Source organism: Colius striatus, chromosome 16 (genome assembly GCF_028858725.1).
Source record: "Colius striatus isolate bColStr4 chromosome 16, bColStr4.1.hap1, whole genome shotgun sequence".
Classification (NCBI taxonomy): Eukaryota; Metazoa; Chordata; class Aves; order Coliiformes; family Coliidae; genus Colius; species Colius striatus.
In genome coordinates this window covers 15426746-15445930 of record NC_084774.1, presented here as the reverse complement: position 1 = coordinate 15445930, position 19185 = coordinate 15426746, and the positions used below count along the sequence as shown (strand labels likewise).

At 42.2% G+C, this 19185-nt stretch overlaps 1 protein-coding gene across 2 annotated transcripts in view; it reads right to left on the bottom strand.

Moving 5' to 3' along the window:
* NFATC2 (nuclear factor of activated T cells 2) overlaps positions 1-19185 on the bottom strand; it is an 86709-nt gene that overhangs the window by 569 nt on the left and 66955 nt on the right. The window contains exon 10 of one of the 2 annotated variants that reach the window (XM_062008979.1): positions 4026-4098. The exons of the other annotated variant lie outside the window; for it this stretch is intronic. Within the exon in view, the coding sequence (XP_061864963.1) occupies positions 4055-4098 (44 nt within the window). The 3' untranslated portion in view covers positions 4026-4054. Of the gene's footprint in view, positions 1-4025; positions 4099-19185 lie in introns of those variants that run through there. 2 annotated transcript variants of the gene reach the window in all.

Sequence of the window (19185 nt, the reverse complement as noted above, 5' to 3'; positions counted from 1 at the left end):
GAAGGAGCAGAGAGAGAGAGTTTACACAGTGTTCAGCATGCTTCAAGTACCATAAAAACACAACTAAGAAGCTGTACCATGTGTCCAGTACCTGCTACATCCCTTACAACACTTTCCCTCTTTCACAGACACTTCCTTTAACCGAGGTGAAAAAGAAAACTCTCTAAGTATCTAAGCATTTTAACACTTCCACTAGGCTTAAGTAAGAATATTTTGAAAAAGGCCAGGTTTGAAGGAAATACAGTGCTGAAAAGACAGAGCTTGCAATTCAAGTGAAAAAGTGATGACTTTTTTGTGTCTGGGGATTTTTTTTTGCTGTCTTTTAAAATTTATCTGAAACCTCACTGTAGACTCTATTTGCTTTATATTTTTACTATAATTTGTTTGTAGATTGTAGCATAAGCAAACTTCCATGCACCACAATGACACCTGAAGAGGCTGGAACAGGCCTGTTAATAAATCTCAAAAGAAGACACTGACAGACTTTGTTTAAAAAAATCAGAACAATATTACATGTTACAGACAACTCTCTCCTGTCTACCTTTCACACTTATTTGCCCAAAGCACCCTTTGGTACCTCCTGGAACAACAATTCTCTTTCTAGGCTGCACTTTTATTAGGAAAGACCTAAAGCATGAGCATTTTTGAGCAAAATTCCAGAACTGCCTGTTTTAGGGCTCCATTTCACATGCAGCTCCTTGGCACTGTATTCACCAAGGGACCCACACTTTGGAAACTGTGTATCTACTTTGAAAAAAATTCCTCAAATCAGAAGAACAATTTTTCTAAGATTTCAGAGCTCAGATCTAAAGGATTTGTGCCCATCCATATTTAAGAGCTAAGACAAGGACTAGCTCAAACCATAGAAGACCTTCACCCAAGTCTGACTGATGCAGCTGTAAGATTCCTCCATATTTAGGGCCATTTCTAATAAATGTTTGTGAAAAAAATTACCACTTCCCACAATTAAAAAAACCGTGGTGCCCAATCTCTGTCTCTGGGAAGGGGAACACATGTGTTAGGTTTTAATCATTATGACTAGTAGTTTGACATCTCCCTCCACTCTGCATGCAATGGAATTTATCTCTGAGAAAGTAAAATCCATGTTTTACCCAAAGCTCCATCTTATTCTTGTACAGATGCCTGCTTGGTGGGCTACAATCAGCAAGGACTATGTATTTGCACAGGTGCTTGATGGGGGGAGCAGGGAGCCAGCACTCTGCATATCTCCTGAATGGACCTCATAGCTTGTGCCACATAGGCAGTTCCCATCCCTCCACAGTCAAAAATCACACTGTTAACAGCCCAGAGCTTCTCTCCTCCTAATTCCAATCAGGAAATGCCTGATTGCAACCATTTGGTGCCTCTTGGAGAGGCATGGCTGACAGAAAAACTCCTGTCCTCTCCTGCAGCCCAATGTCCTACCTGCCACCATCATCTGCTGACTTCTATCAGTCTCTTGGGTGAACCCTTGCAAATAAAGCGTACACGTAGGGTTGGTGTGTTGCTGCTGTGCAGTGCAAGCAAGCAACCAGTGGGAGGTGAGGTTGGTCCACTTTCAGGCAAAAAGCCTTCAGCTCAGTCAGAAGAGCTTCCTGTTTGCTCTACCCAGGAAATGACAGGAGCAGGTCTTCAATGGAAATTTGTCACAGCCTCTGCTAAAAATAGCACTGAGGTGAAACAAGTGGGCACCCACTCTTACAGGGTCATTTCCTTTCTAAAAACAAGTGGGCCGAGACTGTGGGCCGATTTATTTATCGACACGTTTGGTTGAGCAGCCAACGTACCAAAAATGCCGTGTATGAGTTTCCTTTCATTTAACAGAGCCACCACTTGTGGAAATATTGGAACCAACTGTCATCTGCATCTAGGAAGTGTTAAATATTGAGTGGAAAATGAGAAGATAATGAAATGGAATGTACTAAACCCACAGTATTTTGAGGAGTCCAGTTTGGTTCTGTTTCCCAGACTGAGCTTTAGGCAAAGCGAAGTCTGTCCCGCATCAGCGGCAGCCTGTGAGCTCAGAGCCTGGCTGGAGGTTGGACGGTGTGGTAAAGGGCTTACTCAGCCTCCCAACTTCACTTTCTCTCCTGTGTGCTGCATAGGAGGTCAGCAGTGGGTTTTGTGGGTTGAGGTTATAGGGGGACTACAATCTGAAAAGATTTTCAGGGGAACAGTATGAAACATTCACACCATAGATGGGCTGCAGGGCTGTGCTCGGGTGCAGCTGAGCTCTCGCTATGTGAGCTCTCACAGGTGGCAAATTGGATTTTTGCTGTAAGCATCTAAAGGACAAGAGAGCTTCCTATTATCTGGTGGCCTGAAAGTCCTGTTGTCATCCCAAATTTCATCTAAATCCAAACTGTGAGGGGTTAGGTACAGCTTAAGCTGAGCAATGCTAGCCTGGGAGCTCTAGGGGAAAAGATGTGTAAATTAGTGACTGTCTCAGCACAAAAACTCCTAATCTACAACCAGAGCTCCTAAATCTAATGAGTATATAAACATAACAGGAATGGATTCCAAGGCAAGTATCCCTCTCCCGGCTTGGAGCCACTTTCAGACCAAGTCTAGTGAAATCACACATCTTTGGAGATCTGCTCCAGATCCGGGAGCATGTGGATCCATATCCAGGTTTAATCTCAGGAGCTTGGGTTTCAATGGTAATCAGCAAACTGAGACATATCTAAACTTCAGAGGAAGCTGAGATCATGTGCTGAACTTGCTGTTCTGAACTGCCATCTATCTTTTTTTGGTAGCACGGTTAAAATGTATCTCAAGTATCGGTTCTCATTATTTGCTCATTTCTAGCCAAGAGGAAATGGAGATGATGTGATTAATAAATAAAATATTGCTATTTAAGGTGGCATGTGGCAGCTCTGGAGAACACTGCTATTGATCCACTTAATGAGAGAGAACTGATTAAGCAGGGCCATGAGGATATATGCAAAGACAATGGAAGATTAAATCATTAAAAAGGGTATTGATATTACAGCTGATATCAGCCACCTTCTGTCTGATACTGCTGCTGTACAAGCATTACAACAGCCCCTGTGCTTGGAGATCCCTGAGCAAGCTGGATGTGAAAATTCTGGCTGAAATCATGGCAGAATGTCTGTGTTCTTCTGAACACTCAGCTTTGGTGGGTTGGAGTCAGTCTCTCAGGCTCCAGTCCTCAAAGACTAATTCCCATGCTCTCAGATAGAAATCTGGAGTGTATTCACTTGCGGGATGACAGTGGGTTGTATCAAATACCAAGATTCAACTAGTAGTCCAGAGACAGAAAACAGTCTCCAATTTTAGCTGGCAATGAGTCAGGCCCCTTGTAATTGATTATACACACGCACACCCACTCATGTGCACACATCACACACACGGTGCAATAACAACTTCACTGGTGATGTTCCCTGTGTATGTCTGGAACAGCCCTGATGAAATGGATGTTGTCACATCTGCTCGTGGCAGTGACTGGGGTCTTGTGCCCTTTGCAGATCCTGCAACAGTGAGGGTCTCATCAATGAAGGCAAAGCTCAGCTTCAGTGGGCTCCTCCCTGCACCAGGCAGCGATCCTGCAACACTCTATGTTTGCTCTTCTGATGCAACCAAGAGGCATTTCAACATGCAAAGCAAAGACAAGACATGCAGGGAAGAGCTAATGGCATAACAGCAACTGGAGAGGAGAGCTCAACACTGATTTTTTAGTGTGCTCTCAAAACATGACCAGACAAATCATGATCCTAAAGTGGTTCTAGCTGCTGCCTGGGAACAACAGGTTGATTGAGCCCAGCATGCACAACCCCATCTCTGCTTCCCTGCCCACCAGACCCCAGCTACTTCAGGACAGCTCTGTGGTACACAAGTGGGGAAGAAAAAGGATGAAAAAAAAATAATAAATAAGATTTAAAACCCTTTAAGCCAAATAAAAAGGGGCATGACTTTTTAATTGAAAAAATAAATAAAGTTAAACAGAAACACACAGCTGGAGGAAAAAAAAGCAGAAAAATACCAATTACCTTTCTTTTTGATTGCTTGGATCAAAGATCACAGTCATTCTTTTTCATATAATGTTTTGTATCCAGCTAAGGTGTGTATCTATCAGCTCTGAAAAAGATTTGCAAAACCATTTTTGAGAAAAAAAGGTAACTTTTGACCTATGTTGCAAGGTCAAATGTTACAGTTTTCAGCTACTCTTTTATTTTGTGGATGTATTAAAAGGACATTTCAGTATATACAATACATAAGGCAGAACTTAACCGCTGACCTTTCTATCTGCTCAGATCCAGCACTAGATTGTACGTTTTTCTCCTCTTTTCCAACTGATCTTATCTAAAAATAAGTATGCAAAAAATTACACTCCTAAACTGATCACTAAACATGCAAAAAGCCGGCAATGTGATCTGAGACTCCAGAGGCACAGGAGGTCCATGCATCTTGTACATCAGGTCAAAGACTAGTCACTGCCTTTTGCAAAATTCAGTTCTGTTATCATCTCATTGGCCCCAACAAAACACAAAACATTTATGTCAAATCCAAAGTCAGTCCTTTTTAAATAAGAGATCTAACCAGAGTGGCTGTTTAAATTAGACTTTGCCTTAATTGTAAAGAACAGGAAAGATACATGCAAAGAAATCACAAAGGTTCCAAAGTCTTTGCTTCAAACACAAATAAAGTGATTTTTTTTTTCCTCATAAAATGGCATCATTTAGAATTCTGGGGTTCTTTTTCTGTCTGACTTTTTCAGTTTCCTTTTCATCATGAAAGCACTTGGCACTTGTGCAAAAAATATGTGGAAATAAAAATAAATAATTGCAATATTAAGGAGGAAAAACTGCTGCTTAAAAACTAAGCTTCGAGTGCAAGATTCAGAAGTGTCTTTGCTGCTGGATTTCAGGTGACTATATATAGAAAAGAAATATTTTACTTGGCTCCTTAAGATTGTGCAGCCACGTATCATACACTGGAACCTACCACTCAGTACACAGCCTATTTTATATTCTGCATCCTGGAAAATCAGCTTTTGCACATGCAAGCATAGCAATCGATTGGTCAATACAAACTTAGATCTATCAGGCACAAGGAGGCCAAACCCAACAAATAGTGTTAGGGAAAAATATTGGGGCGGGGCAAGGGGCAGGGGGAGGTGTTTTATAAATTAACAGCAATGAAAAGCTGTTTTTCTGGAAAATGGGGATGTATAACTACCAGGGGTTTCTTAGCTGTAAAGCTTTAATTTAATTACACATCAAAAAGAGGTTTTACTCTTCATCAAAATAATGGCAGCTTTCCTCCCTTGTCCTGTTTGTAATCTATGTAGTCTGTGTAAATTACAAACCTCTTCAATGCCATCCAGCCCAGCAGCAATCATGCCATCTCCAATAAATAAGCAAACTCTTGGATACTGATCTCAGCCTAAGTGACAATTTAATTCCCAAGATGCCTTTTTGCTAATATTTTCAATAGGCTCAAAACTCACTGGTATCTTTCCATGAATTTAACATCATAATCTACATAGTTGAATGAAAACAGAATCTAAATAAAACGCATATTTTTGGCTAAAGCCTGTCCCAGCTGAAATCAACATCTAAACTCCTCATGATTCACAGGATCTGGATTTCACTCACAACATTTAAATGTCCTTCCCTTACATTTCAGTATAGTTCCAGAGTGAGGTGCAAAAATAAAACTATCAGTATCTATGGTACTATCCTACCCAAAATCTCTAACAGGAAGCTGGGTGTGCCTGTAAGAAAAAGAGCAGAAAATGAAGAGAGAATTTCTGCTGAGAAAAAAAAAACCCCTTGTCTCCTAAACACACTATACATCAAAACTACCCAGAAGGAAATACTCAAAACACAAATCTGTCTGCAACACTAGCTCAGAAATTTTAAGGACTTTCTAAGTATTTCCATTACTGTTAGTGGGCTTCCAGAAAGACCAACAGCCTGCCACTACAAAAAGTGCATTAAAACTGTCAGGAAAAAGCATGACTGAGTGGTTAGAGCAGAAGACTGGATTGTGGGACTCCAGAGCCTGGATCTCTGCTATATCATCATCTTGCCATATGGCTCTGTCCAAGTCCAAATTATCCCTGAAGGACCAGATTTATTACAGGTTTGCTTTGGTAAGAAAAATGCAGGAAGATTGTGAAGGTCACACTCAGGGAACTTAAACAATACATGCCTAGATAACAGGGAAAAAAAGCATGAAATGATGATGATCTGCATAGAATGAGCCTGTACGGAGTGTGTGAATGTAGAAGAGAGCAATCACTTTCAAAGGTCCCTAGAGGGATGTCTTAAAGTCCTTAGATAGTTTAGATCTCAAATTACCAAAGGCATGAGGTGCTGAGCTCACTCAGGCACTCTAAAAATCCTAACAAGCAATAATTATGGTTACCAATCTAAAGCTTTTAAACTATAAATGTCAGAGTGCTCAATACCATTTAAAACTAGCTCCTAAGTATTTCTATTAGGAAATTGAGCTATAATAGGTAATGGAGAGCACTTTGAAGACAGTTACCTGCTCTGAATTTGCTGTGTAGCATCTAAAGTCAGCAGATGACTAAAGAGCATCCGTCAGCCCCGGAGATGCCGTGTCCTGGAAGACACTGGTGTTCCACTTGTGAGGAGCTGCACATATGCTCGCTCCACCGACTGTGCATCAAGTCTGGGACTGGTATCCCCAGACAGCTGGTAGCCTGAATTGATTTCTCTGAGATGAACAACCCTTTCCTTTTGTTTATCCACATATAATCCTCAGACAGAAGTTGTTACTCTGCAGTTCCCTCCACAAAGCAAAAATAGTTACATGGGAAGGAGAACAGCAGTTTGCAGCAGGGGAGATAACATGGAACCTGTGCTGCTGTCCCTGTACTACCTGCTGTGCATGGAGCCCTTGGGTGTCTGTCCTATTTTGCCATGCTTCACTTCAGCTTGTTACACAAATGGTTACAATCTTGTAAATCAGTAATAAGTTGCACCTGAACCTGTAAGTGATTAGTAAAAAATCATTACACTTCCATGGCCAGAGGACTTTCACACAGTTAATCAGTTAAGAAAAGAACTGGGTGTTAACTAGTGGTTTAATTCCCCTGGAAGCCCAGTTTATTGGGACCCTGTAGCAAGGAGACTGAAATCTGAAGTGCAAACAATGTGTAGGAGAATTATACTGCTCACAAATGATACTTTCCTGGAGAAACAGATCTCAGATGTTGCCCTAAAGTGAGCTGAATGGAGGATTTCTACAGCTACGCAGGTGCCACTTGTGCTACTTTCAGTTATTTAATCCATTTGATCCTGGTTTGGATCTACTGGAAATCAACGAGTTAAGTTCTTCAGGCACTTTCTCCATGAACCAGGAAACTGGGTTTATGCAGTTCTGGCAGGACACACATGCACACATGCAAGACCTTTCTCATCCTGGGCTGCTGACTGGAACAGCAAGAGAGAGCGCAATTTTTGCTCCAGAGAGTGATTTCCTGTTTGCATGATGGATTTCAGTATTTAGTCATCAAATTTGTACCAGAAGATTCTAAGATAGGCACAAACCCTGCCTACACATCGACTGGAGGAAGGATCCACTCAACTGGCAATCTGGAGAGTGCACAATTTCATGCCCTTTCACCCCTGCCCTGTCAGGCTTCAGCACATCCCTGTGAGAAGCCCTCAGAGATCATCTGCAGGCTAAATCTCTCTGGTGTAAAAAACCTGATTTAAAGGAGCTGCAACTTAGTCACTGCATGAGTACAGTGGGAAAAGGCATCCCATCAAGTTTGAGTGTTTCTTCAAATCTCATTCTCAGAACCCTTTTTCTTCACAGTTCACAGCACTGCACGTGCCGAAACTCAACCTGAGGGCTGGTGTGCAGGGTGGCACCCACTGCCAGGCACTGCCCATCTCATTCACAAAGGTCTGGCTCTGAATACTAATGCTGACACTGTTGGGAACTATATGAATATGAAGAAAAACCTCTTGTATCATTTAATTTGCTAAGATGATGATAAATATCCTGTTTATTTATTAGATAAACCCTTTAAGTCTGTTTAGTTGCTACACATAGGGCATAAAGAGACTTAAACAAGAAGTAATAGCTTTGTGCAGCTCTTCTGTGAGTGTCAGCTGCCACTTTGGGAAGCGTACCTTGAAAGTGGAAAACTAGAATAGCCTGGATGTGATGAGGAACTCCAGGCCACCGTGGATTTGGTTTGTAGTAGCTTTCCATAACAAAGTCTTTTTTTAACTGACTTTCTTTCTGCTCACATATATTTAGATATGACTTTCATTCTGCAGTACTCTGATGCCAGATAGTTTTGGCTGAAATTCTAAGGGAAGGGACACATGTTTGAGTCATGCAGTTGGCTCTCTCTAGTCAATAGTTAGCAAGTTACTGAGCAAAGATGAAGTTTGCATTTCGTTTTAGCTAACATGCAGTGAGACCAAGTAAAATATTCCAAGTAGAATACATACATAACAAATAATTATACAACAACTTACACCAGAAGGGGATGGAGTTAATTTTCTTAAACCACACTAGTTGGCTAAACCAAACAGAAATATCAGGCTGATAGAATGAAACTTTAAGAAATACAGGGCAAGAGTCTTCATTTTGTCACTCCTAACTCTTGATCTAACTCTGCGGCAGCTGCTGCTGCTGCAAAGCACACGGGTGGGCTGTGCTCACGTCTATTTTTGTGTGTGTGGTTTGGACCTTATGAACTTGCTACATAACTGCTGAGATAAGCAAAGCCATTTGGTACTAAGGCATATTCCTTTTACATTAAAAACAGTAAAACCAAAGGAGCTTAGTGATGAATTTTTCCTACAGTAGCTTGCGCCTCATGGTTTAAAATCTAATGAAATTGGGAATAGACAGCACAATGCCTCTAAAATAGTATTTGCCATCAGGAAAAGCACCCAAGTGATAGCACTACTTATTCACATGTCAGTTTGCAGTTTCATCATCCTCTTAGACTTAACCTATTTACTAAGAGGCGAGATGAGTCATTCAGTGAAGCGTTTAAAAAACAGAGAGAAAAGAGAATGGATGGGAGAAAGCTATTTTTTACAGGAAATAATTGGGGGGTAGGAACCAAAGAACAGTTACAGCATGTTCAGGATTAACTGAAAGTAACAAGAACAGGCAATGCTGCTACTCTTGTTTTTTAATTATTTCTGTCACAAAGGAACTACCAGAACAAATATGTAATTGAGGGGAAACAAACCATTTAACAAATATTTAATTAAGGGGAAACAAACCATATTACTCCTCCCTCTAGGCAATTTCACAGGGGATGAACAGTCAGTAATGTAACCTGTTTTCCTCCCTTGAGCACTAGAGCTTATGTCCATTAATCCACAAAACTATTTACTGGCTCTGATTCTCCGGCATTTTATCTTCTGCTACCTCTTATGTTTGCAAGTGTCCCTGATGAAGGGCTTGTGGATTCTTGCAGAACCCAGGCCTCTCCAGCAAACCAGGTTTCCTTCAGAACATGTCTGAACTTAAATTTGAGCCTGGTTCTCAGGAGAAAACAGCCAGCAGAAAATCCCTGTCTCAAGGTAACAGGGAAGATGCATCAGTGACCTACAAACAATTTTGCCAGACAAACCATGCTGTCCTCTGGAAGAGGCATGCAAATAGCCTTCTGCTTGCAATTATTCTGCTTTCACAAATGACTCTTGTGACCAGCAAGCACAAAGAAGGCAGATGTTTCTTTTGTGCTTTACTTTAAAGAGGGCTATGGGCAGCAGGCACACGGCTCATAGTGAAAAGCACTGAGCAGGGGAACCCATGAAGTCAGTTTTGCACACAGATTATTTTTTCATGACTCCACATCCTTCAGCAAATGATTGCAAACATTTAGACTTTTAAAAAGCTCGTGCCTAACTTTACATTAGGCCCTGAATGGTGAGGGCTGTTTCAGGAGCCCTGCTATCAGGAACTGCCTCCACAGGCAACAGAAAAGGCTAGGCACTGATAGAGAGGTCTGTGGCTCTTGGCAAGGAGAGTCCAGGTTAGCTGAGCACCTCACTTTGGGGCTACAGCTACAAGTCCCAAGATAGCTGGAAACAATCCAGACCATTCAATATTTATGTAGTATTGACAGTGTTGCAATTCACATATAACAATGTCAAGGAAGTGCCACATACAAGATGCTGTGTGTTTGCCCACATACATCTGTTTGCTTTTATTTTGCACTTTGACTATAAATCCTTCAAGGCAGGAACTGGGTTTTTTTCCTTTGGAGTCACACACAGCATTTGCCACAATGGAGTTCTCATCCAAGCTTGAGTTAATAACATAAAATAATAGAATAATAAAAATTATACATAATACTCTGGAGTACATGTAAAATTAGAGACTATTGTGAACAGAGGGGGAGAGCTAATTATAAGATATCTATAACTAAAAAACAGGAGTGCAAAAGATGATGGGGAGCAGACACTATAACTGACTTTGCATCTCACTTTGAGAAGGCCAGGAATGTCTGACAGTAAATATTTTGAGAGAGTAAGAAAAAGGTATATGCATCATCCAAAGACTTCAAACTTTCAATATGAATCAATGCCAGAAAAGAAAAGAAAAGAAAAGAAAAGAAAAGAAAAGAAAAGAAAAGAAAAGAAAAGAAAAGAAAAGAAAAGAAAAGAAAAGAAAAGAAAAGAAAAGAAAAGAAAAGAAAAGAAAAGAAAAGAAAAGAAAAGAAAAGAAAAGAGAAAAGAAAAAGGAGAAGCCAGAAATAAACCCAAGCTCCTTGATGTTCAATAGCCGTTGAGGTGACAATCTTTAGCTGAAGTGCAGCCGGTGCTATTGAGGTTGGGCAATTCCCAGCTTCACCATGACAGCAATAACCTACATTTGTTCAGAAATCAGTCCGCAATTATTTGCAGACCTTCCATCCCAATTCCAGATCAAGACATAGAAACAACTACTCAAAGAGACTGCCCCAGGGAATCCTTCCCAGGATTTAATGATGAGCCATCCTAAATTTTCCAACTGTGAGGTCTGAGAGCTCTGTGTATCCCCATGCAACCCAGGCAGGAGGTGAAATACTATCCTCACTGCAGTGTCCCAGGGGCATGCTGCAAGACACTGCACGTACCTAGGAAGACCACCCTAATCACTCCCAAGTTCTCATCAGCTGCATGACAATGTTCTCCTTTATACAGGAGGTTGCACAGCCAGCTCACGAGCTCTACATCTGTAGATCATATTGAACCTATTAGTTTGCATTTAACCATCTATTGCTAAAGTCCTGGGTGAATTCCAACCAAACAACGAAGGCTTTGGAACCACATCATGATAAAGCACCCTCTTGCCTAAAATAAAGATAAAACTTGCTTACGTTTGATATGATCTCATCTGACTACAGAACACATTCAGAAGCAATTGGCAGGCCATCCCCTCAGCCAGGAATGAGGACTGAATGGGAACACTGTTTGTCCTGCAGTTGGGGAACTAGCCACAGACAGCTGGAAGACACAGTAGCAGCAAAGTTGAAGGCCAAGATCACCATAACTCTTTCTGAGCAGTCTTGGAAGGAGAATGACTGCCAACAGGAATGAAGTGCCCCAGCTAACACACACAGTATAATGAAGCTGTGCAAAGCCACCAGATGTGTTCCACAAGGACAGGGTTTTTTTAAGCATTTTGGTAACTAGCTGTCAACTGAATCACTGGGGACTAGACATCCAGCCATGTAGAAAAAAGTCAAATACATAGAGACAAGCACACATTACCTCTCCAGACCTGGCCTAGACTGTATCCATTTCCCTGACAGATGAGATGGAATAAGTGTTGAGGAACATCAATGGAGGGTGTCCTACAATAGAAACTGGGCATTGTCCTTTGGGATGCAGAGTAAAGATAGGCAGCCTTCTGTACTAGTAAGGGCTGACTCATGGCTGGGAGGTAATGCTGACTCCTTGCAGCAGCACTGTGAGGAAGGACTACAGTGTGTCTGTGCAGCACCATGATGTGACTTCCCCACCATCACTATCAGAGTGACGCTCCACAGCGCTGCCGTAATCTCTTGTCTAGGACATGGGAACAGCTCTGATGGCTGACGGCCACCAGTCGCTTTTCTGCAAGCTCAACGTGGATGGGAAGTCATGGTTGGGAGAAACTCATCGGAAGCAACAGGATGGTTGTCCACCCTTCCTTGCGCTCCCCTGCAACTTGTGATGCTCAGAGGCTTGACTGTGGGCTGCAGAACCTGTCCCAGGCAGCCCCAGCTCTCGCCGTGTTCCTTGGCACTGCAGCACAGTCTGGCAGTGAGCACAGGTGCAACACTTCAAACCACACTGAAATGAATTGCTGGCCATAGCATCACTGAGCCCAGCAGAAGCAAAAAAGACAGGTGCCTGGTAAAGGAGAGGTGATATTCTAGGTACTACAAATTTGCTGCATCAAGAGACCTAAAGATGAAAGCAATTTATTGGTCGAATATATCAGCTATTCAAGAGGCTGGGTCTTCCCCTTTTAGAACCAAGTAGTTAAAATGCTTTGAGTGCAAGTGGTTAAGCCATGATGACTTCAGAACAGCCTCATACTACAGTGAGGGATGGGAGAGGACAGAAGGAGACATGCAGAACTGATAACTCCCCTGTTTAATGCTGACCGTGATTAGGGACTTTGAGAGGGCCTCATCAAGTAGAGATCAGTTATGTCTCACAGCCAAGCCAGCAGCCAACATCCCCACAGGACCTTTCAGCACAGAGGGTCAGGTGGGAGCATGCTCTGCCCTGGCTGTGCCACAGGTCACTCAATGGGGCTTTCCTCTCAGGGGGCCCCCTTGAGATGACTGTAATCAACAATAAAAATAATAGCAGGGTTTATATTTGGGCTGGAAATCACCATAGATAATAGTGACAGCCAGCAGAGTCTCCAGAGAGGCTTTGGTCACTGCTGACCCTGGCTGAGATCTGAAGGATGATTAGAAGGCTGCAGCCTTTCAGTCACAAAGACAGAGGCAATTATGGTTCAAAAGGATGATCACTTCCAGTGGACACTCTGCTCTCTCTCATCACTTCTGCAATGTGCCCCAGAAACATTCCCAAGTTGCATTTCTTCTTCACCCACTTGTGCAAGGCTCTCAGCCTGGCTCTGCTGCTGCAGGAGGGAAGCAATGGAAGGGGGCCAGGGAGCAACACGAGAGCGAATAGCTTAGTTTGGGCTTCTGTCCTTTTTTTTCCCTTTCTTGATTCAGAATTGTCATCTGCATCCAGCTGTTAGTATTTTGGAAATGTGCTGGGTTTTGTTTTCTTCGTGTGGTTCAGTGTGGCTGATGCTCCAGCTGCAAAACCCTCGGCAGCCAGTGAGCCCGCTTAAAGCAACTATACATGAAAGCCCACATCCAGGCCAGCACATCCTCTCCTGGGAACACTCTGGGGCTCCTCTTGGGCAGCCTCCTCATCATTCTAATGGGAATGGTGCTTAAATTAATTGCAACCACACCAAATGAGAGTGTGGTGATCAGGAACTGCACAAATAGGTATCTACATCGACTAACGTAGCCGCGAAAATATTTTAGTTGCAGCCAACAGCACTCTGAGCCTGACTTCTGAATGCATGGCAATGCTTACACTGTGAACTGCAGTCTAATAAATACGTTGCAAACTGATAAACTTCCAAAGCACTGCAGCATTGCTGTCCACTTTCAGATTTTCTGCTTTTTTGTAGTTTGTCTTTTAAAACCTCCTAAGTTTTATCTTTGATATCTAGACAGAGACTGTGATTCAACAACAGGGAAGATTACACATGAATGAGGGTAATACCTTTACCCCTGGATGTTTTCCTTACAATATGCTTCTCCCATGCCCACTTCAGCTACCTGCCCTCTCTCAAGCCCTTCTCCTTTCCCACTATACCAGAGCAGACATCCCTGCTACAGAGAACTGATGACCCCAACTGCAGGAGAGACTGTGGCATGTTATGAGGAGATGGGGGCTTGCTGATACTTATTTTCCAAGGAACAAACTTCAAATGGAGTGTGTATCAGTAAAGTTTAGAGACAGGGCTTTATTACTTAAATAATTCTTCCATTGGACAGCTAAATTCCAACTCCCTAATTTTTATCCACACAACTCTAATTCCATGCTGAGTTACTCTATGACACAGAGAAAATCATCAATAATAATACTCAAGTAAATACAAAGCACTACTAAATGCAGCCTGGTCACAAAAGTAGCCTTTATGTCTTTCCCCTCCTGAGCAATGTCAGAACCACTATTGGGTGATTAATAACCTCTGACAATTATATTTACCAAGTAAACTATGAAGGGAAATATAGGTGATATGCAAGTGTATTTGCTGCAGCAGAGGCATTTGGAGGCATGCTGGGGAGTGTTTCCCTGGCAGGGGTAGGCTGGTCCCAGGAGGTAGGGATGCAGTGCTGCAAGGAAAGGGGTAGGCAAAATCTTTAGAGAATCCCTAACTCCTGCATGTGAGAAGCACATTGTAGCTGAAGCTAAACAAAGAAAACAAAATATGTAGTGTGGGCTGCTTGTAAGGCCACTAAACCAGTGGGGAAGAGACTACTTTAATTTCCCTTTTACCTGGAAAGAAAAATAAACTGAAAAAAAACCCCAAAACAAAACAACCACACCACTTCTTTAAAGGGTTGGAAAAAACCTATCTGAGAAGGGAGATAGTTGAAAACGCCTCGTTGAGCACATGCTGTTTTCCATCGCCCACGAGCAGGCCTCAGAGAGCCTTTCACCACGGCTGGCCTGGACACAGGCGTTTCGCAGCGCGGGAGAGGCGGGGCGAGGAGCAGGAGGACGTGAAGCTTGCTGTGCTGTCCAGAAGATGAAAACACTAGTGCTGTTTATAGAGGGAAACCCAATTCGTCAGCCCAAATGAATTCCTCTGCTAATCCGTGCAGGCTTCATGTTTTCCACCAGCTCCAGCCACTGTAAAGACTATCTTTAGGAGGCACAGTGTGTTTGGAAAGGAGCAGCTGGAAAGAGGGGACGTTTATGCCAGCTTGGAAGGCTTTCTGGTATGGAAAAAGAGGAATGCTCTCTTGGGTCTCCCCACAAAATTAAAGCATCTTCATCCAGAGCAAAACGATGCCAAGCACAACAAACAAAAGCGGCTTTCCCCAACTCTCCTGGGCAGCCTCACTCCAGGGTTCACAATGGTTTCCATAGAACTTGTTTTGCTATCATAACAAATTCGATCTATCCGGGCGTGATGGCGCGCACTGTTTGCTAAAGACAAGAAAATGAATTTCCTTGCTTATTTATCTGCCAAAGCATTTTTGTCTGATGCCACAGACAGGGACTCCCCAGATAACTAGTGCATCTGCCTGTCGGCTGAATGCAGCGTGCGTGCTGAAATGAAAAATCCTCGAGAGGTTTTGTCTGTGTGGCACAATGTGAATTACCTCTGCTGCAGAGGCTGGGGGAGAGGCTGCCCTTGGCTGATCGCACTGGTTCCTCAGCCTCTGAACCTCCCAAGCTGTGCTAGCCTCAGCCTCAGCACAGTGTGCTTGTGTGCAGCAACATGAGCTTCCTGTAATAAACCAGCCATCAACTGTGTGCATCTCTGGTTGCATACACGGGAGGAAATGATTGTCTTGTTATATTGACCACAATCTGTTGAAATGCTTGGTAAATTTTACAGCCTAACTGTGATTAAGGGCTAGATTATTTGCATGGTTGGGGTATACTCCCCCAGAGCGAGAGCTGCGCTGGAATGTCTTATGCAGGAGAGGTTTCTTCCAGCCTTTCTGAAGAGACACTCGTGCTCAGGAATGGTTTTTGAAAAGCAGAGATGTTTTTCTGCCTGACAGAAAAAGCTGGAGGAGTGTTTAATGCTACATCTAACCCAAGACCATTATCAGAACAGTCTGAAATTTTGGGAAGTCTTAATCTTGATCTAAAACTTGCACTAGTTTTGAAGCTAGGAAGAGCTACGAACATAATCAAGTATAAAACCAAGGTCCTCACATACTAATTTCTAAAGCAGATATAATTATAGTTTTGTGTGGTTTCTATTTTAATAATAGCCAATAAAATTTATACTGAGGAAAAAATTGTTTTCAAGTCAATGGCTTTTTTTAAAAGAAGGAAACATATCTGAAAACACAGTAGAAGTTCTTTGAAAACATAAAGCTGCAGGATGACCACAGAAGAGCTCTCCTGTAACCCAGCCTATCTAGCTGAAAATCTCACCCCAGGGTTTGCCTGCTGGAAATCAGTATCTTGTGATTCTTTCCAAAGGAGAGAGCACCCCACTCAAAGCAAATGAAGATGTGTGAAGAAAAAAAAACAGACAAGGAAAAATTACTTGCAATTTTAAGGAAAAAAGACTCACAAACCACAATGTAATTAAAAAATACAGCTGCTAAAAGTCCTCCTCCAATTTACCTCGGTTCTGGATTAGATTAAGCCCATTTGCTCACTGGACCTGCCTGATGCCTACAGTGGCCAGTGTCTGTGGACTGTTTCCAGCCTTTGCAAGAAGTTTGCACAAACTAAAAATTACTTCATCTTTAGTGATTAGAACTGGGTGACTTCCTCAAGTCCTAAGGACAACTTCCCGTGTTGGTAACTACCTACAGAAATGCTGAGCCTTATTTTTAAGTGGCTCTGACTGACCAAAGAAACATGTATGGATATAGCAGTGCCTTGTGTGCCTCCAGCTGTGCCCCCTCCCCTGGAAAGCAGCAGTCAAAGGTACTGCCTGTGAGCAAGTTGGACACACCACAACCACACAGAGAGTCTGAGGGCAGGTCCCTTTCAAAGTCAGGACCTTCACAAGCACTTTTGGAGAACAGGCCTGCTGCCTCATGGTAAGAATCAGAAACCCAAATGTGACTGATGAAGACAGGGCATGAGCACCAGGAGGTATTTGACCATAAAGGGAATGCAATGTCTGGTACATCATCCAGCTTCCTTTGGCCTTGTGGCTACAGAGTCTCCTGGAACCAAGCTCTTACAAAATAACCGACGCTGTGTTGCTCATAATGACAGACATTTAACCCAGGGAGGTTTAACTGTCACAATACTTTCACCATTGACTTCCATACCTCTGAAGTGTCTCCCCTTTCATTTAGTCATTCTCACTCTTTCCAAAGAAACTTAGAAACCACCTAAATAAACCAGCGCCGATTGAGACATTGCAAATGTCATAAGAGTCATTCATGTGTCTCACTATTTGTCCTACATTAAGCACAATTCATTCACAGATGATGAAGTCATTCATCATTAAGAAACGAAACCAAACCACACCACACCACACCACAATTTGGGAATCTTTGACTAGAGATGATCAGAGGGAATGATTGCAAACTCACTCCTCTATTTTACTGCTGCTTTACCCTGGCCCAAATTGTTCTTTGCACATTGAAAGCAAAGGTTCAGAGTCCTTGCACAAAGGCAGAACAAGTCAACACATAAACACTGAAACCGGACTAAAGTATGCTGTCACTTTGTTGTGATGTCATCCAACTATTTCTGCAGGGCCTCAAGGTTTTCTGGTCATTCAGTGCACACTCCTTTGGTGCACAAACAGGTCTGGCACATGACCACCACACTGCCAGCACCCTCCCACCACCCACAAGTCAGAGTGTGCCCAAATGAACACAGCTGGGTGGAAGCAAATAACAGTCTGCTTTGACCTTTACTTTCACACCTGACAATTATCCATGTGGAAAAATTCTCCCTTAGATGTAAACCTGTCACTCACTTCAACATGCACAGGCAGAAGTCAAGAATACTTTTCTCACCAAATCTAGTTCTACTACATTTTCATTCTAAAGAAATCATGTTTGTTCAGCTGAGGGCAGAGTTTAGCCTATGTTTTGGAATGCACAGTTTCCAATTTCAGAACTCACAAAAGGACATGGGCTGATTAAAATGGGAACTGTGTTGATTCAGAGAACCTGCAGGAGGATGGAGAGTCTTAGACCAGTTTCACACTAAGTAAAATAGTGTTGCTCTGCTGAGTCACATGGGCATCACTTTAGAAATCCTTTGATCCTCAGTGGTTTTACTCTAGTTAACAGTAGCTGAAGATTTAACTCTTTTATACCTGTTACTGGTTAAATCCAACTCAAGACCAAGTTTTCAAAGTCATTTCTATCAGACCACTGGTCTGGATATAGAGATATCAGTTTTAATTACCAAACAAACTGTAGTATTTCTAGCAGACGTGCACGTGAGTATCAATGTTTCCAAAGTTGAGAGAACTTGGATTTAGGGGTTTTGTGGAGATCCCTTCTAGAGAGAAAATCCATCTGTAAAATTCACAGCTGGATGTATGCCCAGATTTCTGTGCTTGCAAAAGCAAAAGATGGGGACTTTGAGTGATTGAAGATTCAGACACAACTGTGGTGTTTATACTTTTTTAGGTTGCCTTTACCTTCCTCTGGTTTCTTCTTAGTAAACACAGAAAACAATATCACAGAGTGAGAAAGAGTGTGAAAGACAGTAGCTGGCTGAAAACTCAAATTAGGAGCTAATATGCTGGGAAGGGAATTGAGTATTTGAGTATTAGCTCTTCTTCCCCTGTCTCTGACTCTTGCTGGCACAACTACAGATATGCTGCTTGTTTTTCAAATCAGAGAAGTAGGAATGACCTATGAGGACATCTCTTAGCCAGTGCAGGATTGTCTTTTTGCATATTGGTCCAGTCTGCTTTTAAAATTCTTCTAAAATCATACTGCATCCAAATTAGAACATAGAAGTCTCTTGGAACGGGTGAGTAAGCAGCACTATAAAATGACCGGGGAGTATAAGGCCATACCACCTTCTGCTGGGGAGAAAAGTAGCTCTTACTACTCAGAGTTCTTGTAAGAAAATTATCTTTGATGGGAAATTCAGATGATTCATTCTCAATTTTTTATTTTAAAATGGCCAAGGTTTTATAAACAACAATAGTAACAACTACATTTCCATAAGGAGTGAAGTACGAAAAACAGGTGCAAGAAAAACGGATTTTAAATTAATCACCTATAGGTTCTCATTATTGCTAGAGAAAAGATCTATACAGACAAAAAGTTCTCCATCAACTATCAACATTGCCTGGCAGGATGTGAACTTAACTGGAAATGTTCTGCTTGCGTGAATAATGCTGACAATCCACCATAAGTAGAAGACCTATAACTGTGTTTCAGTTTGCACCATAAACAGACTGTGTATCTTTAAGATGGTTATTCTTGCCAGGCATTTTATTTCACAATAG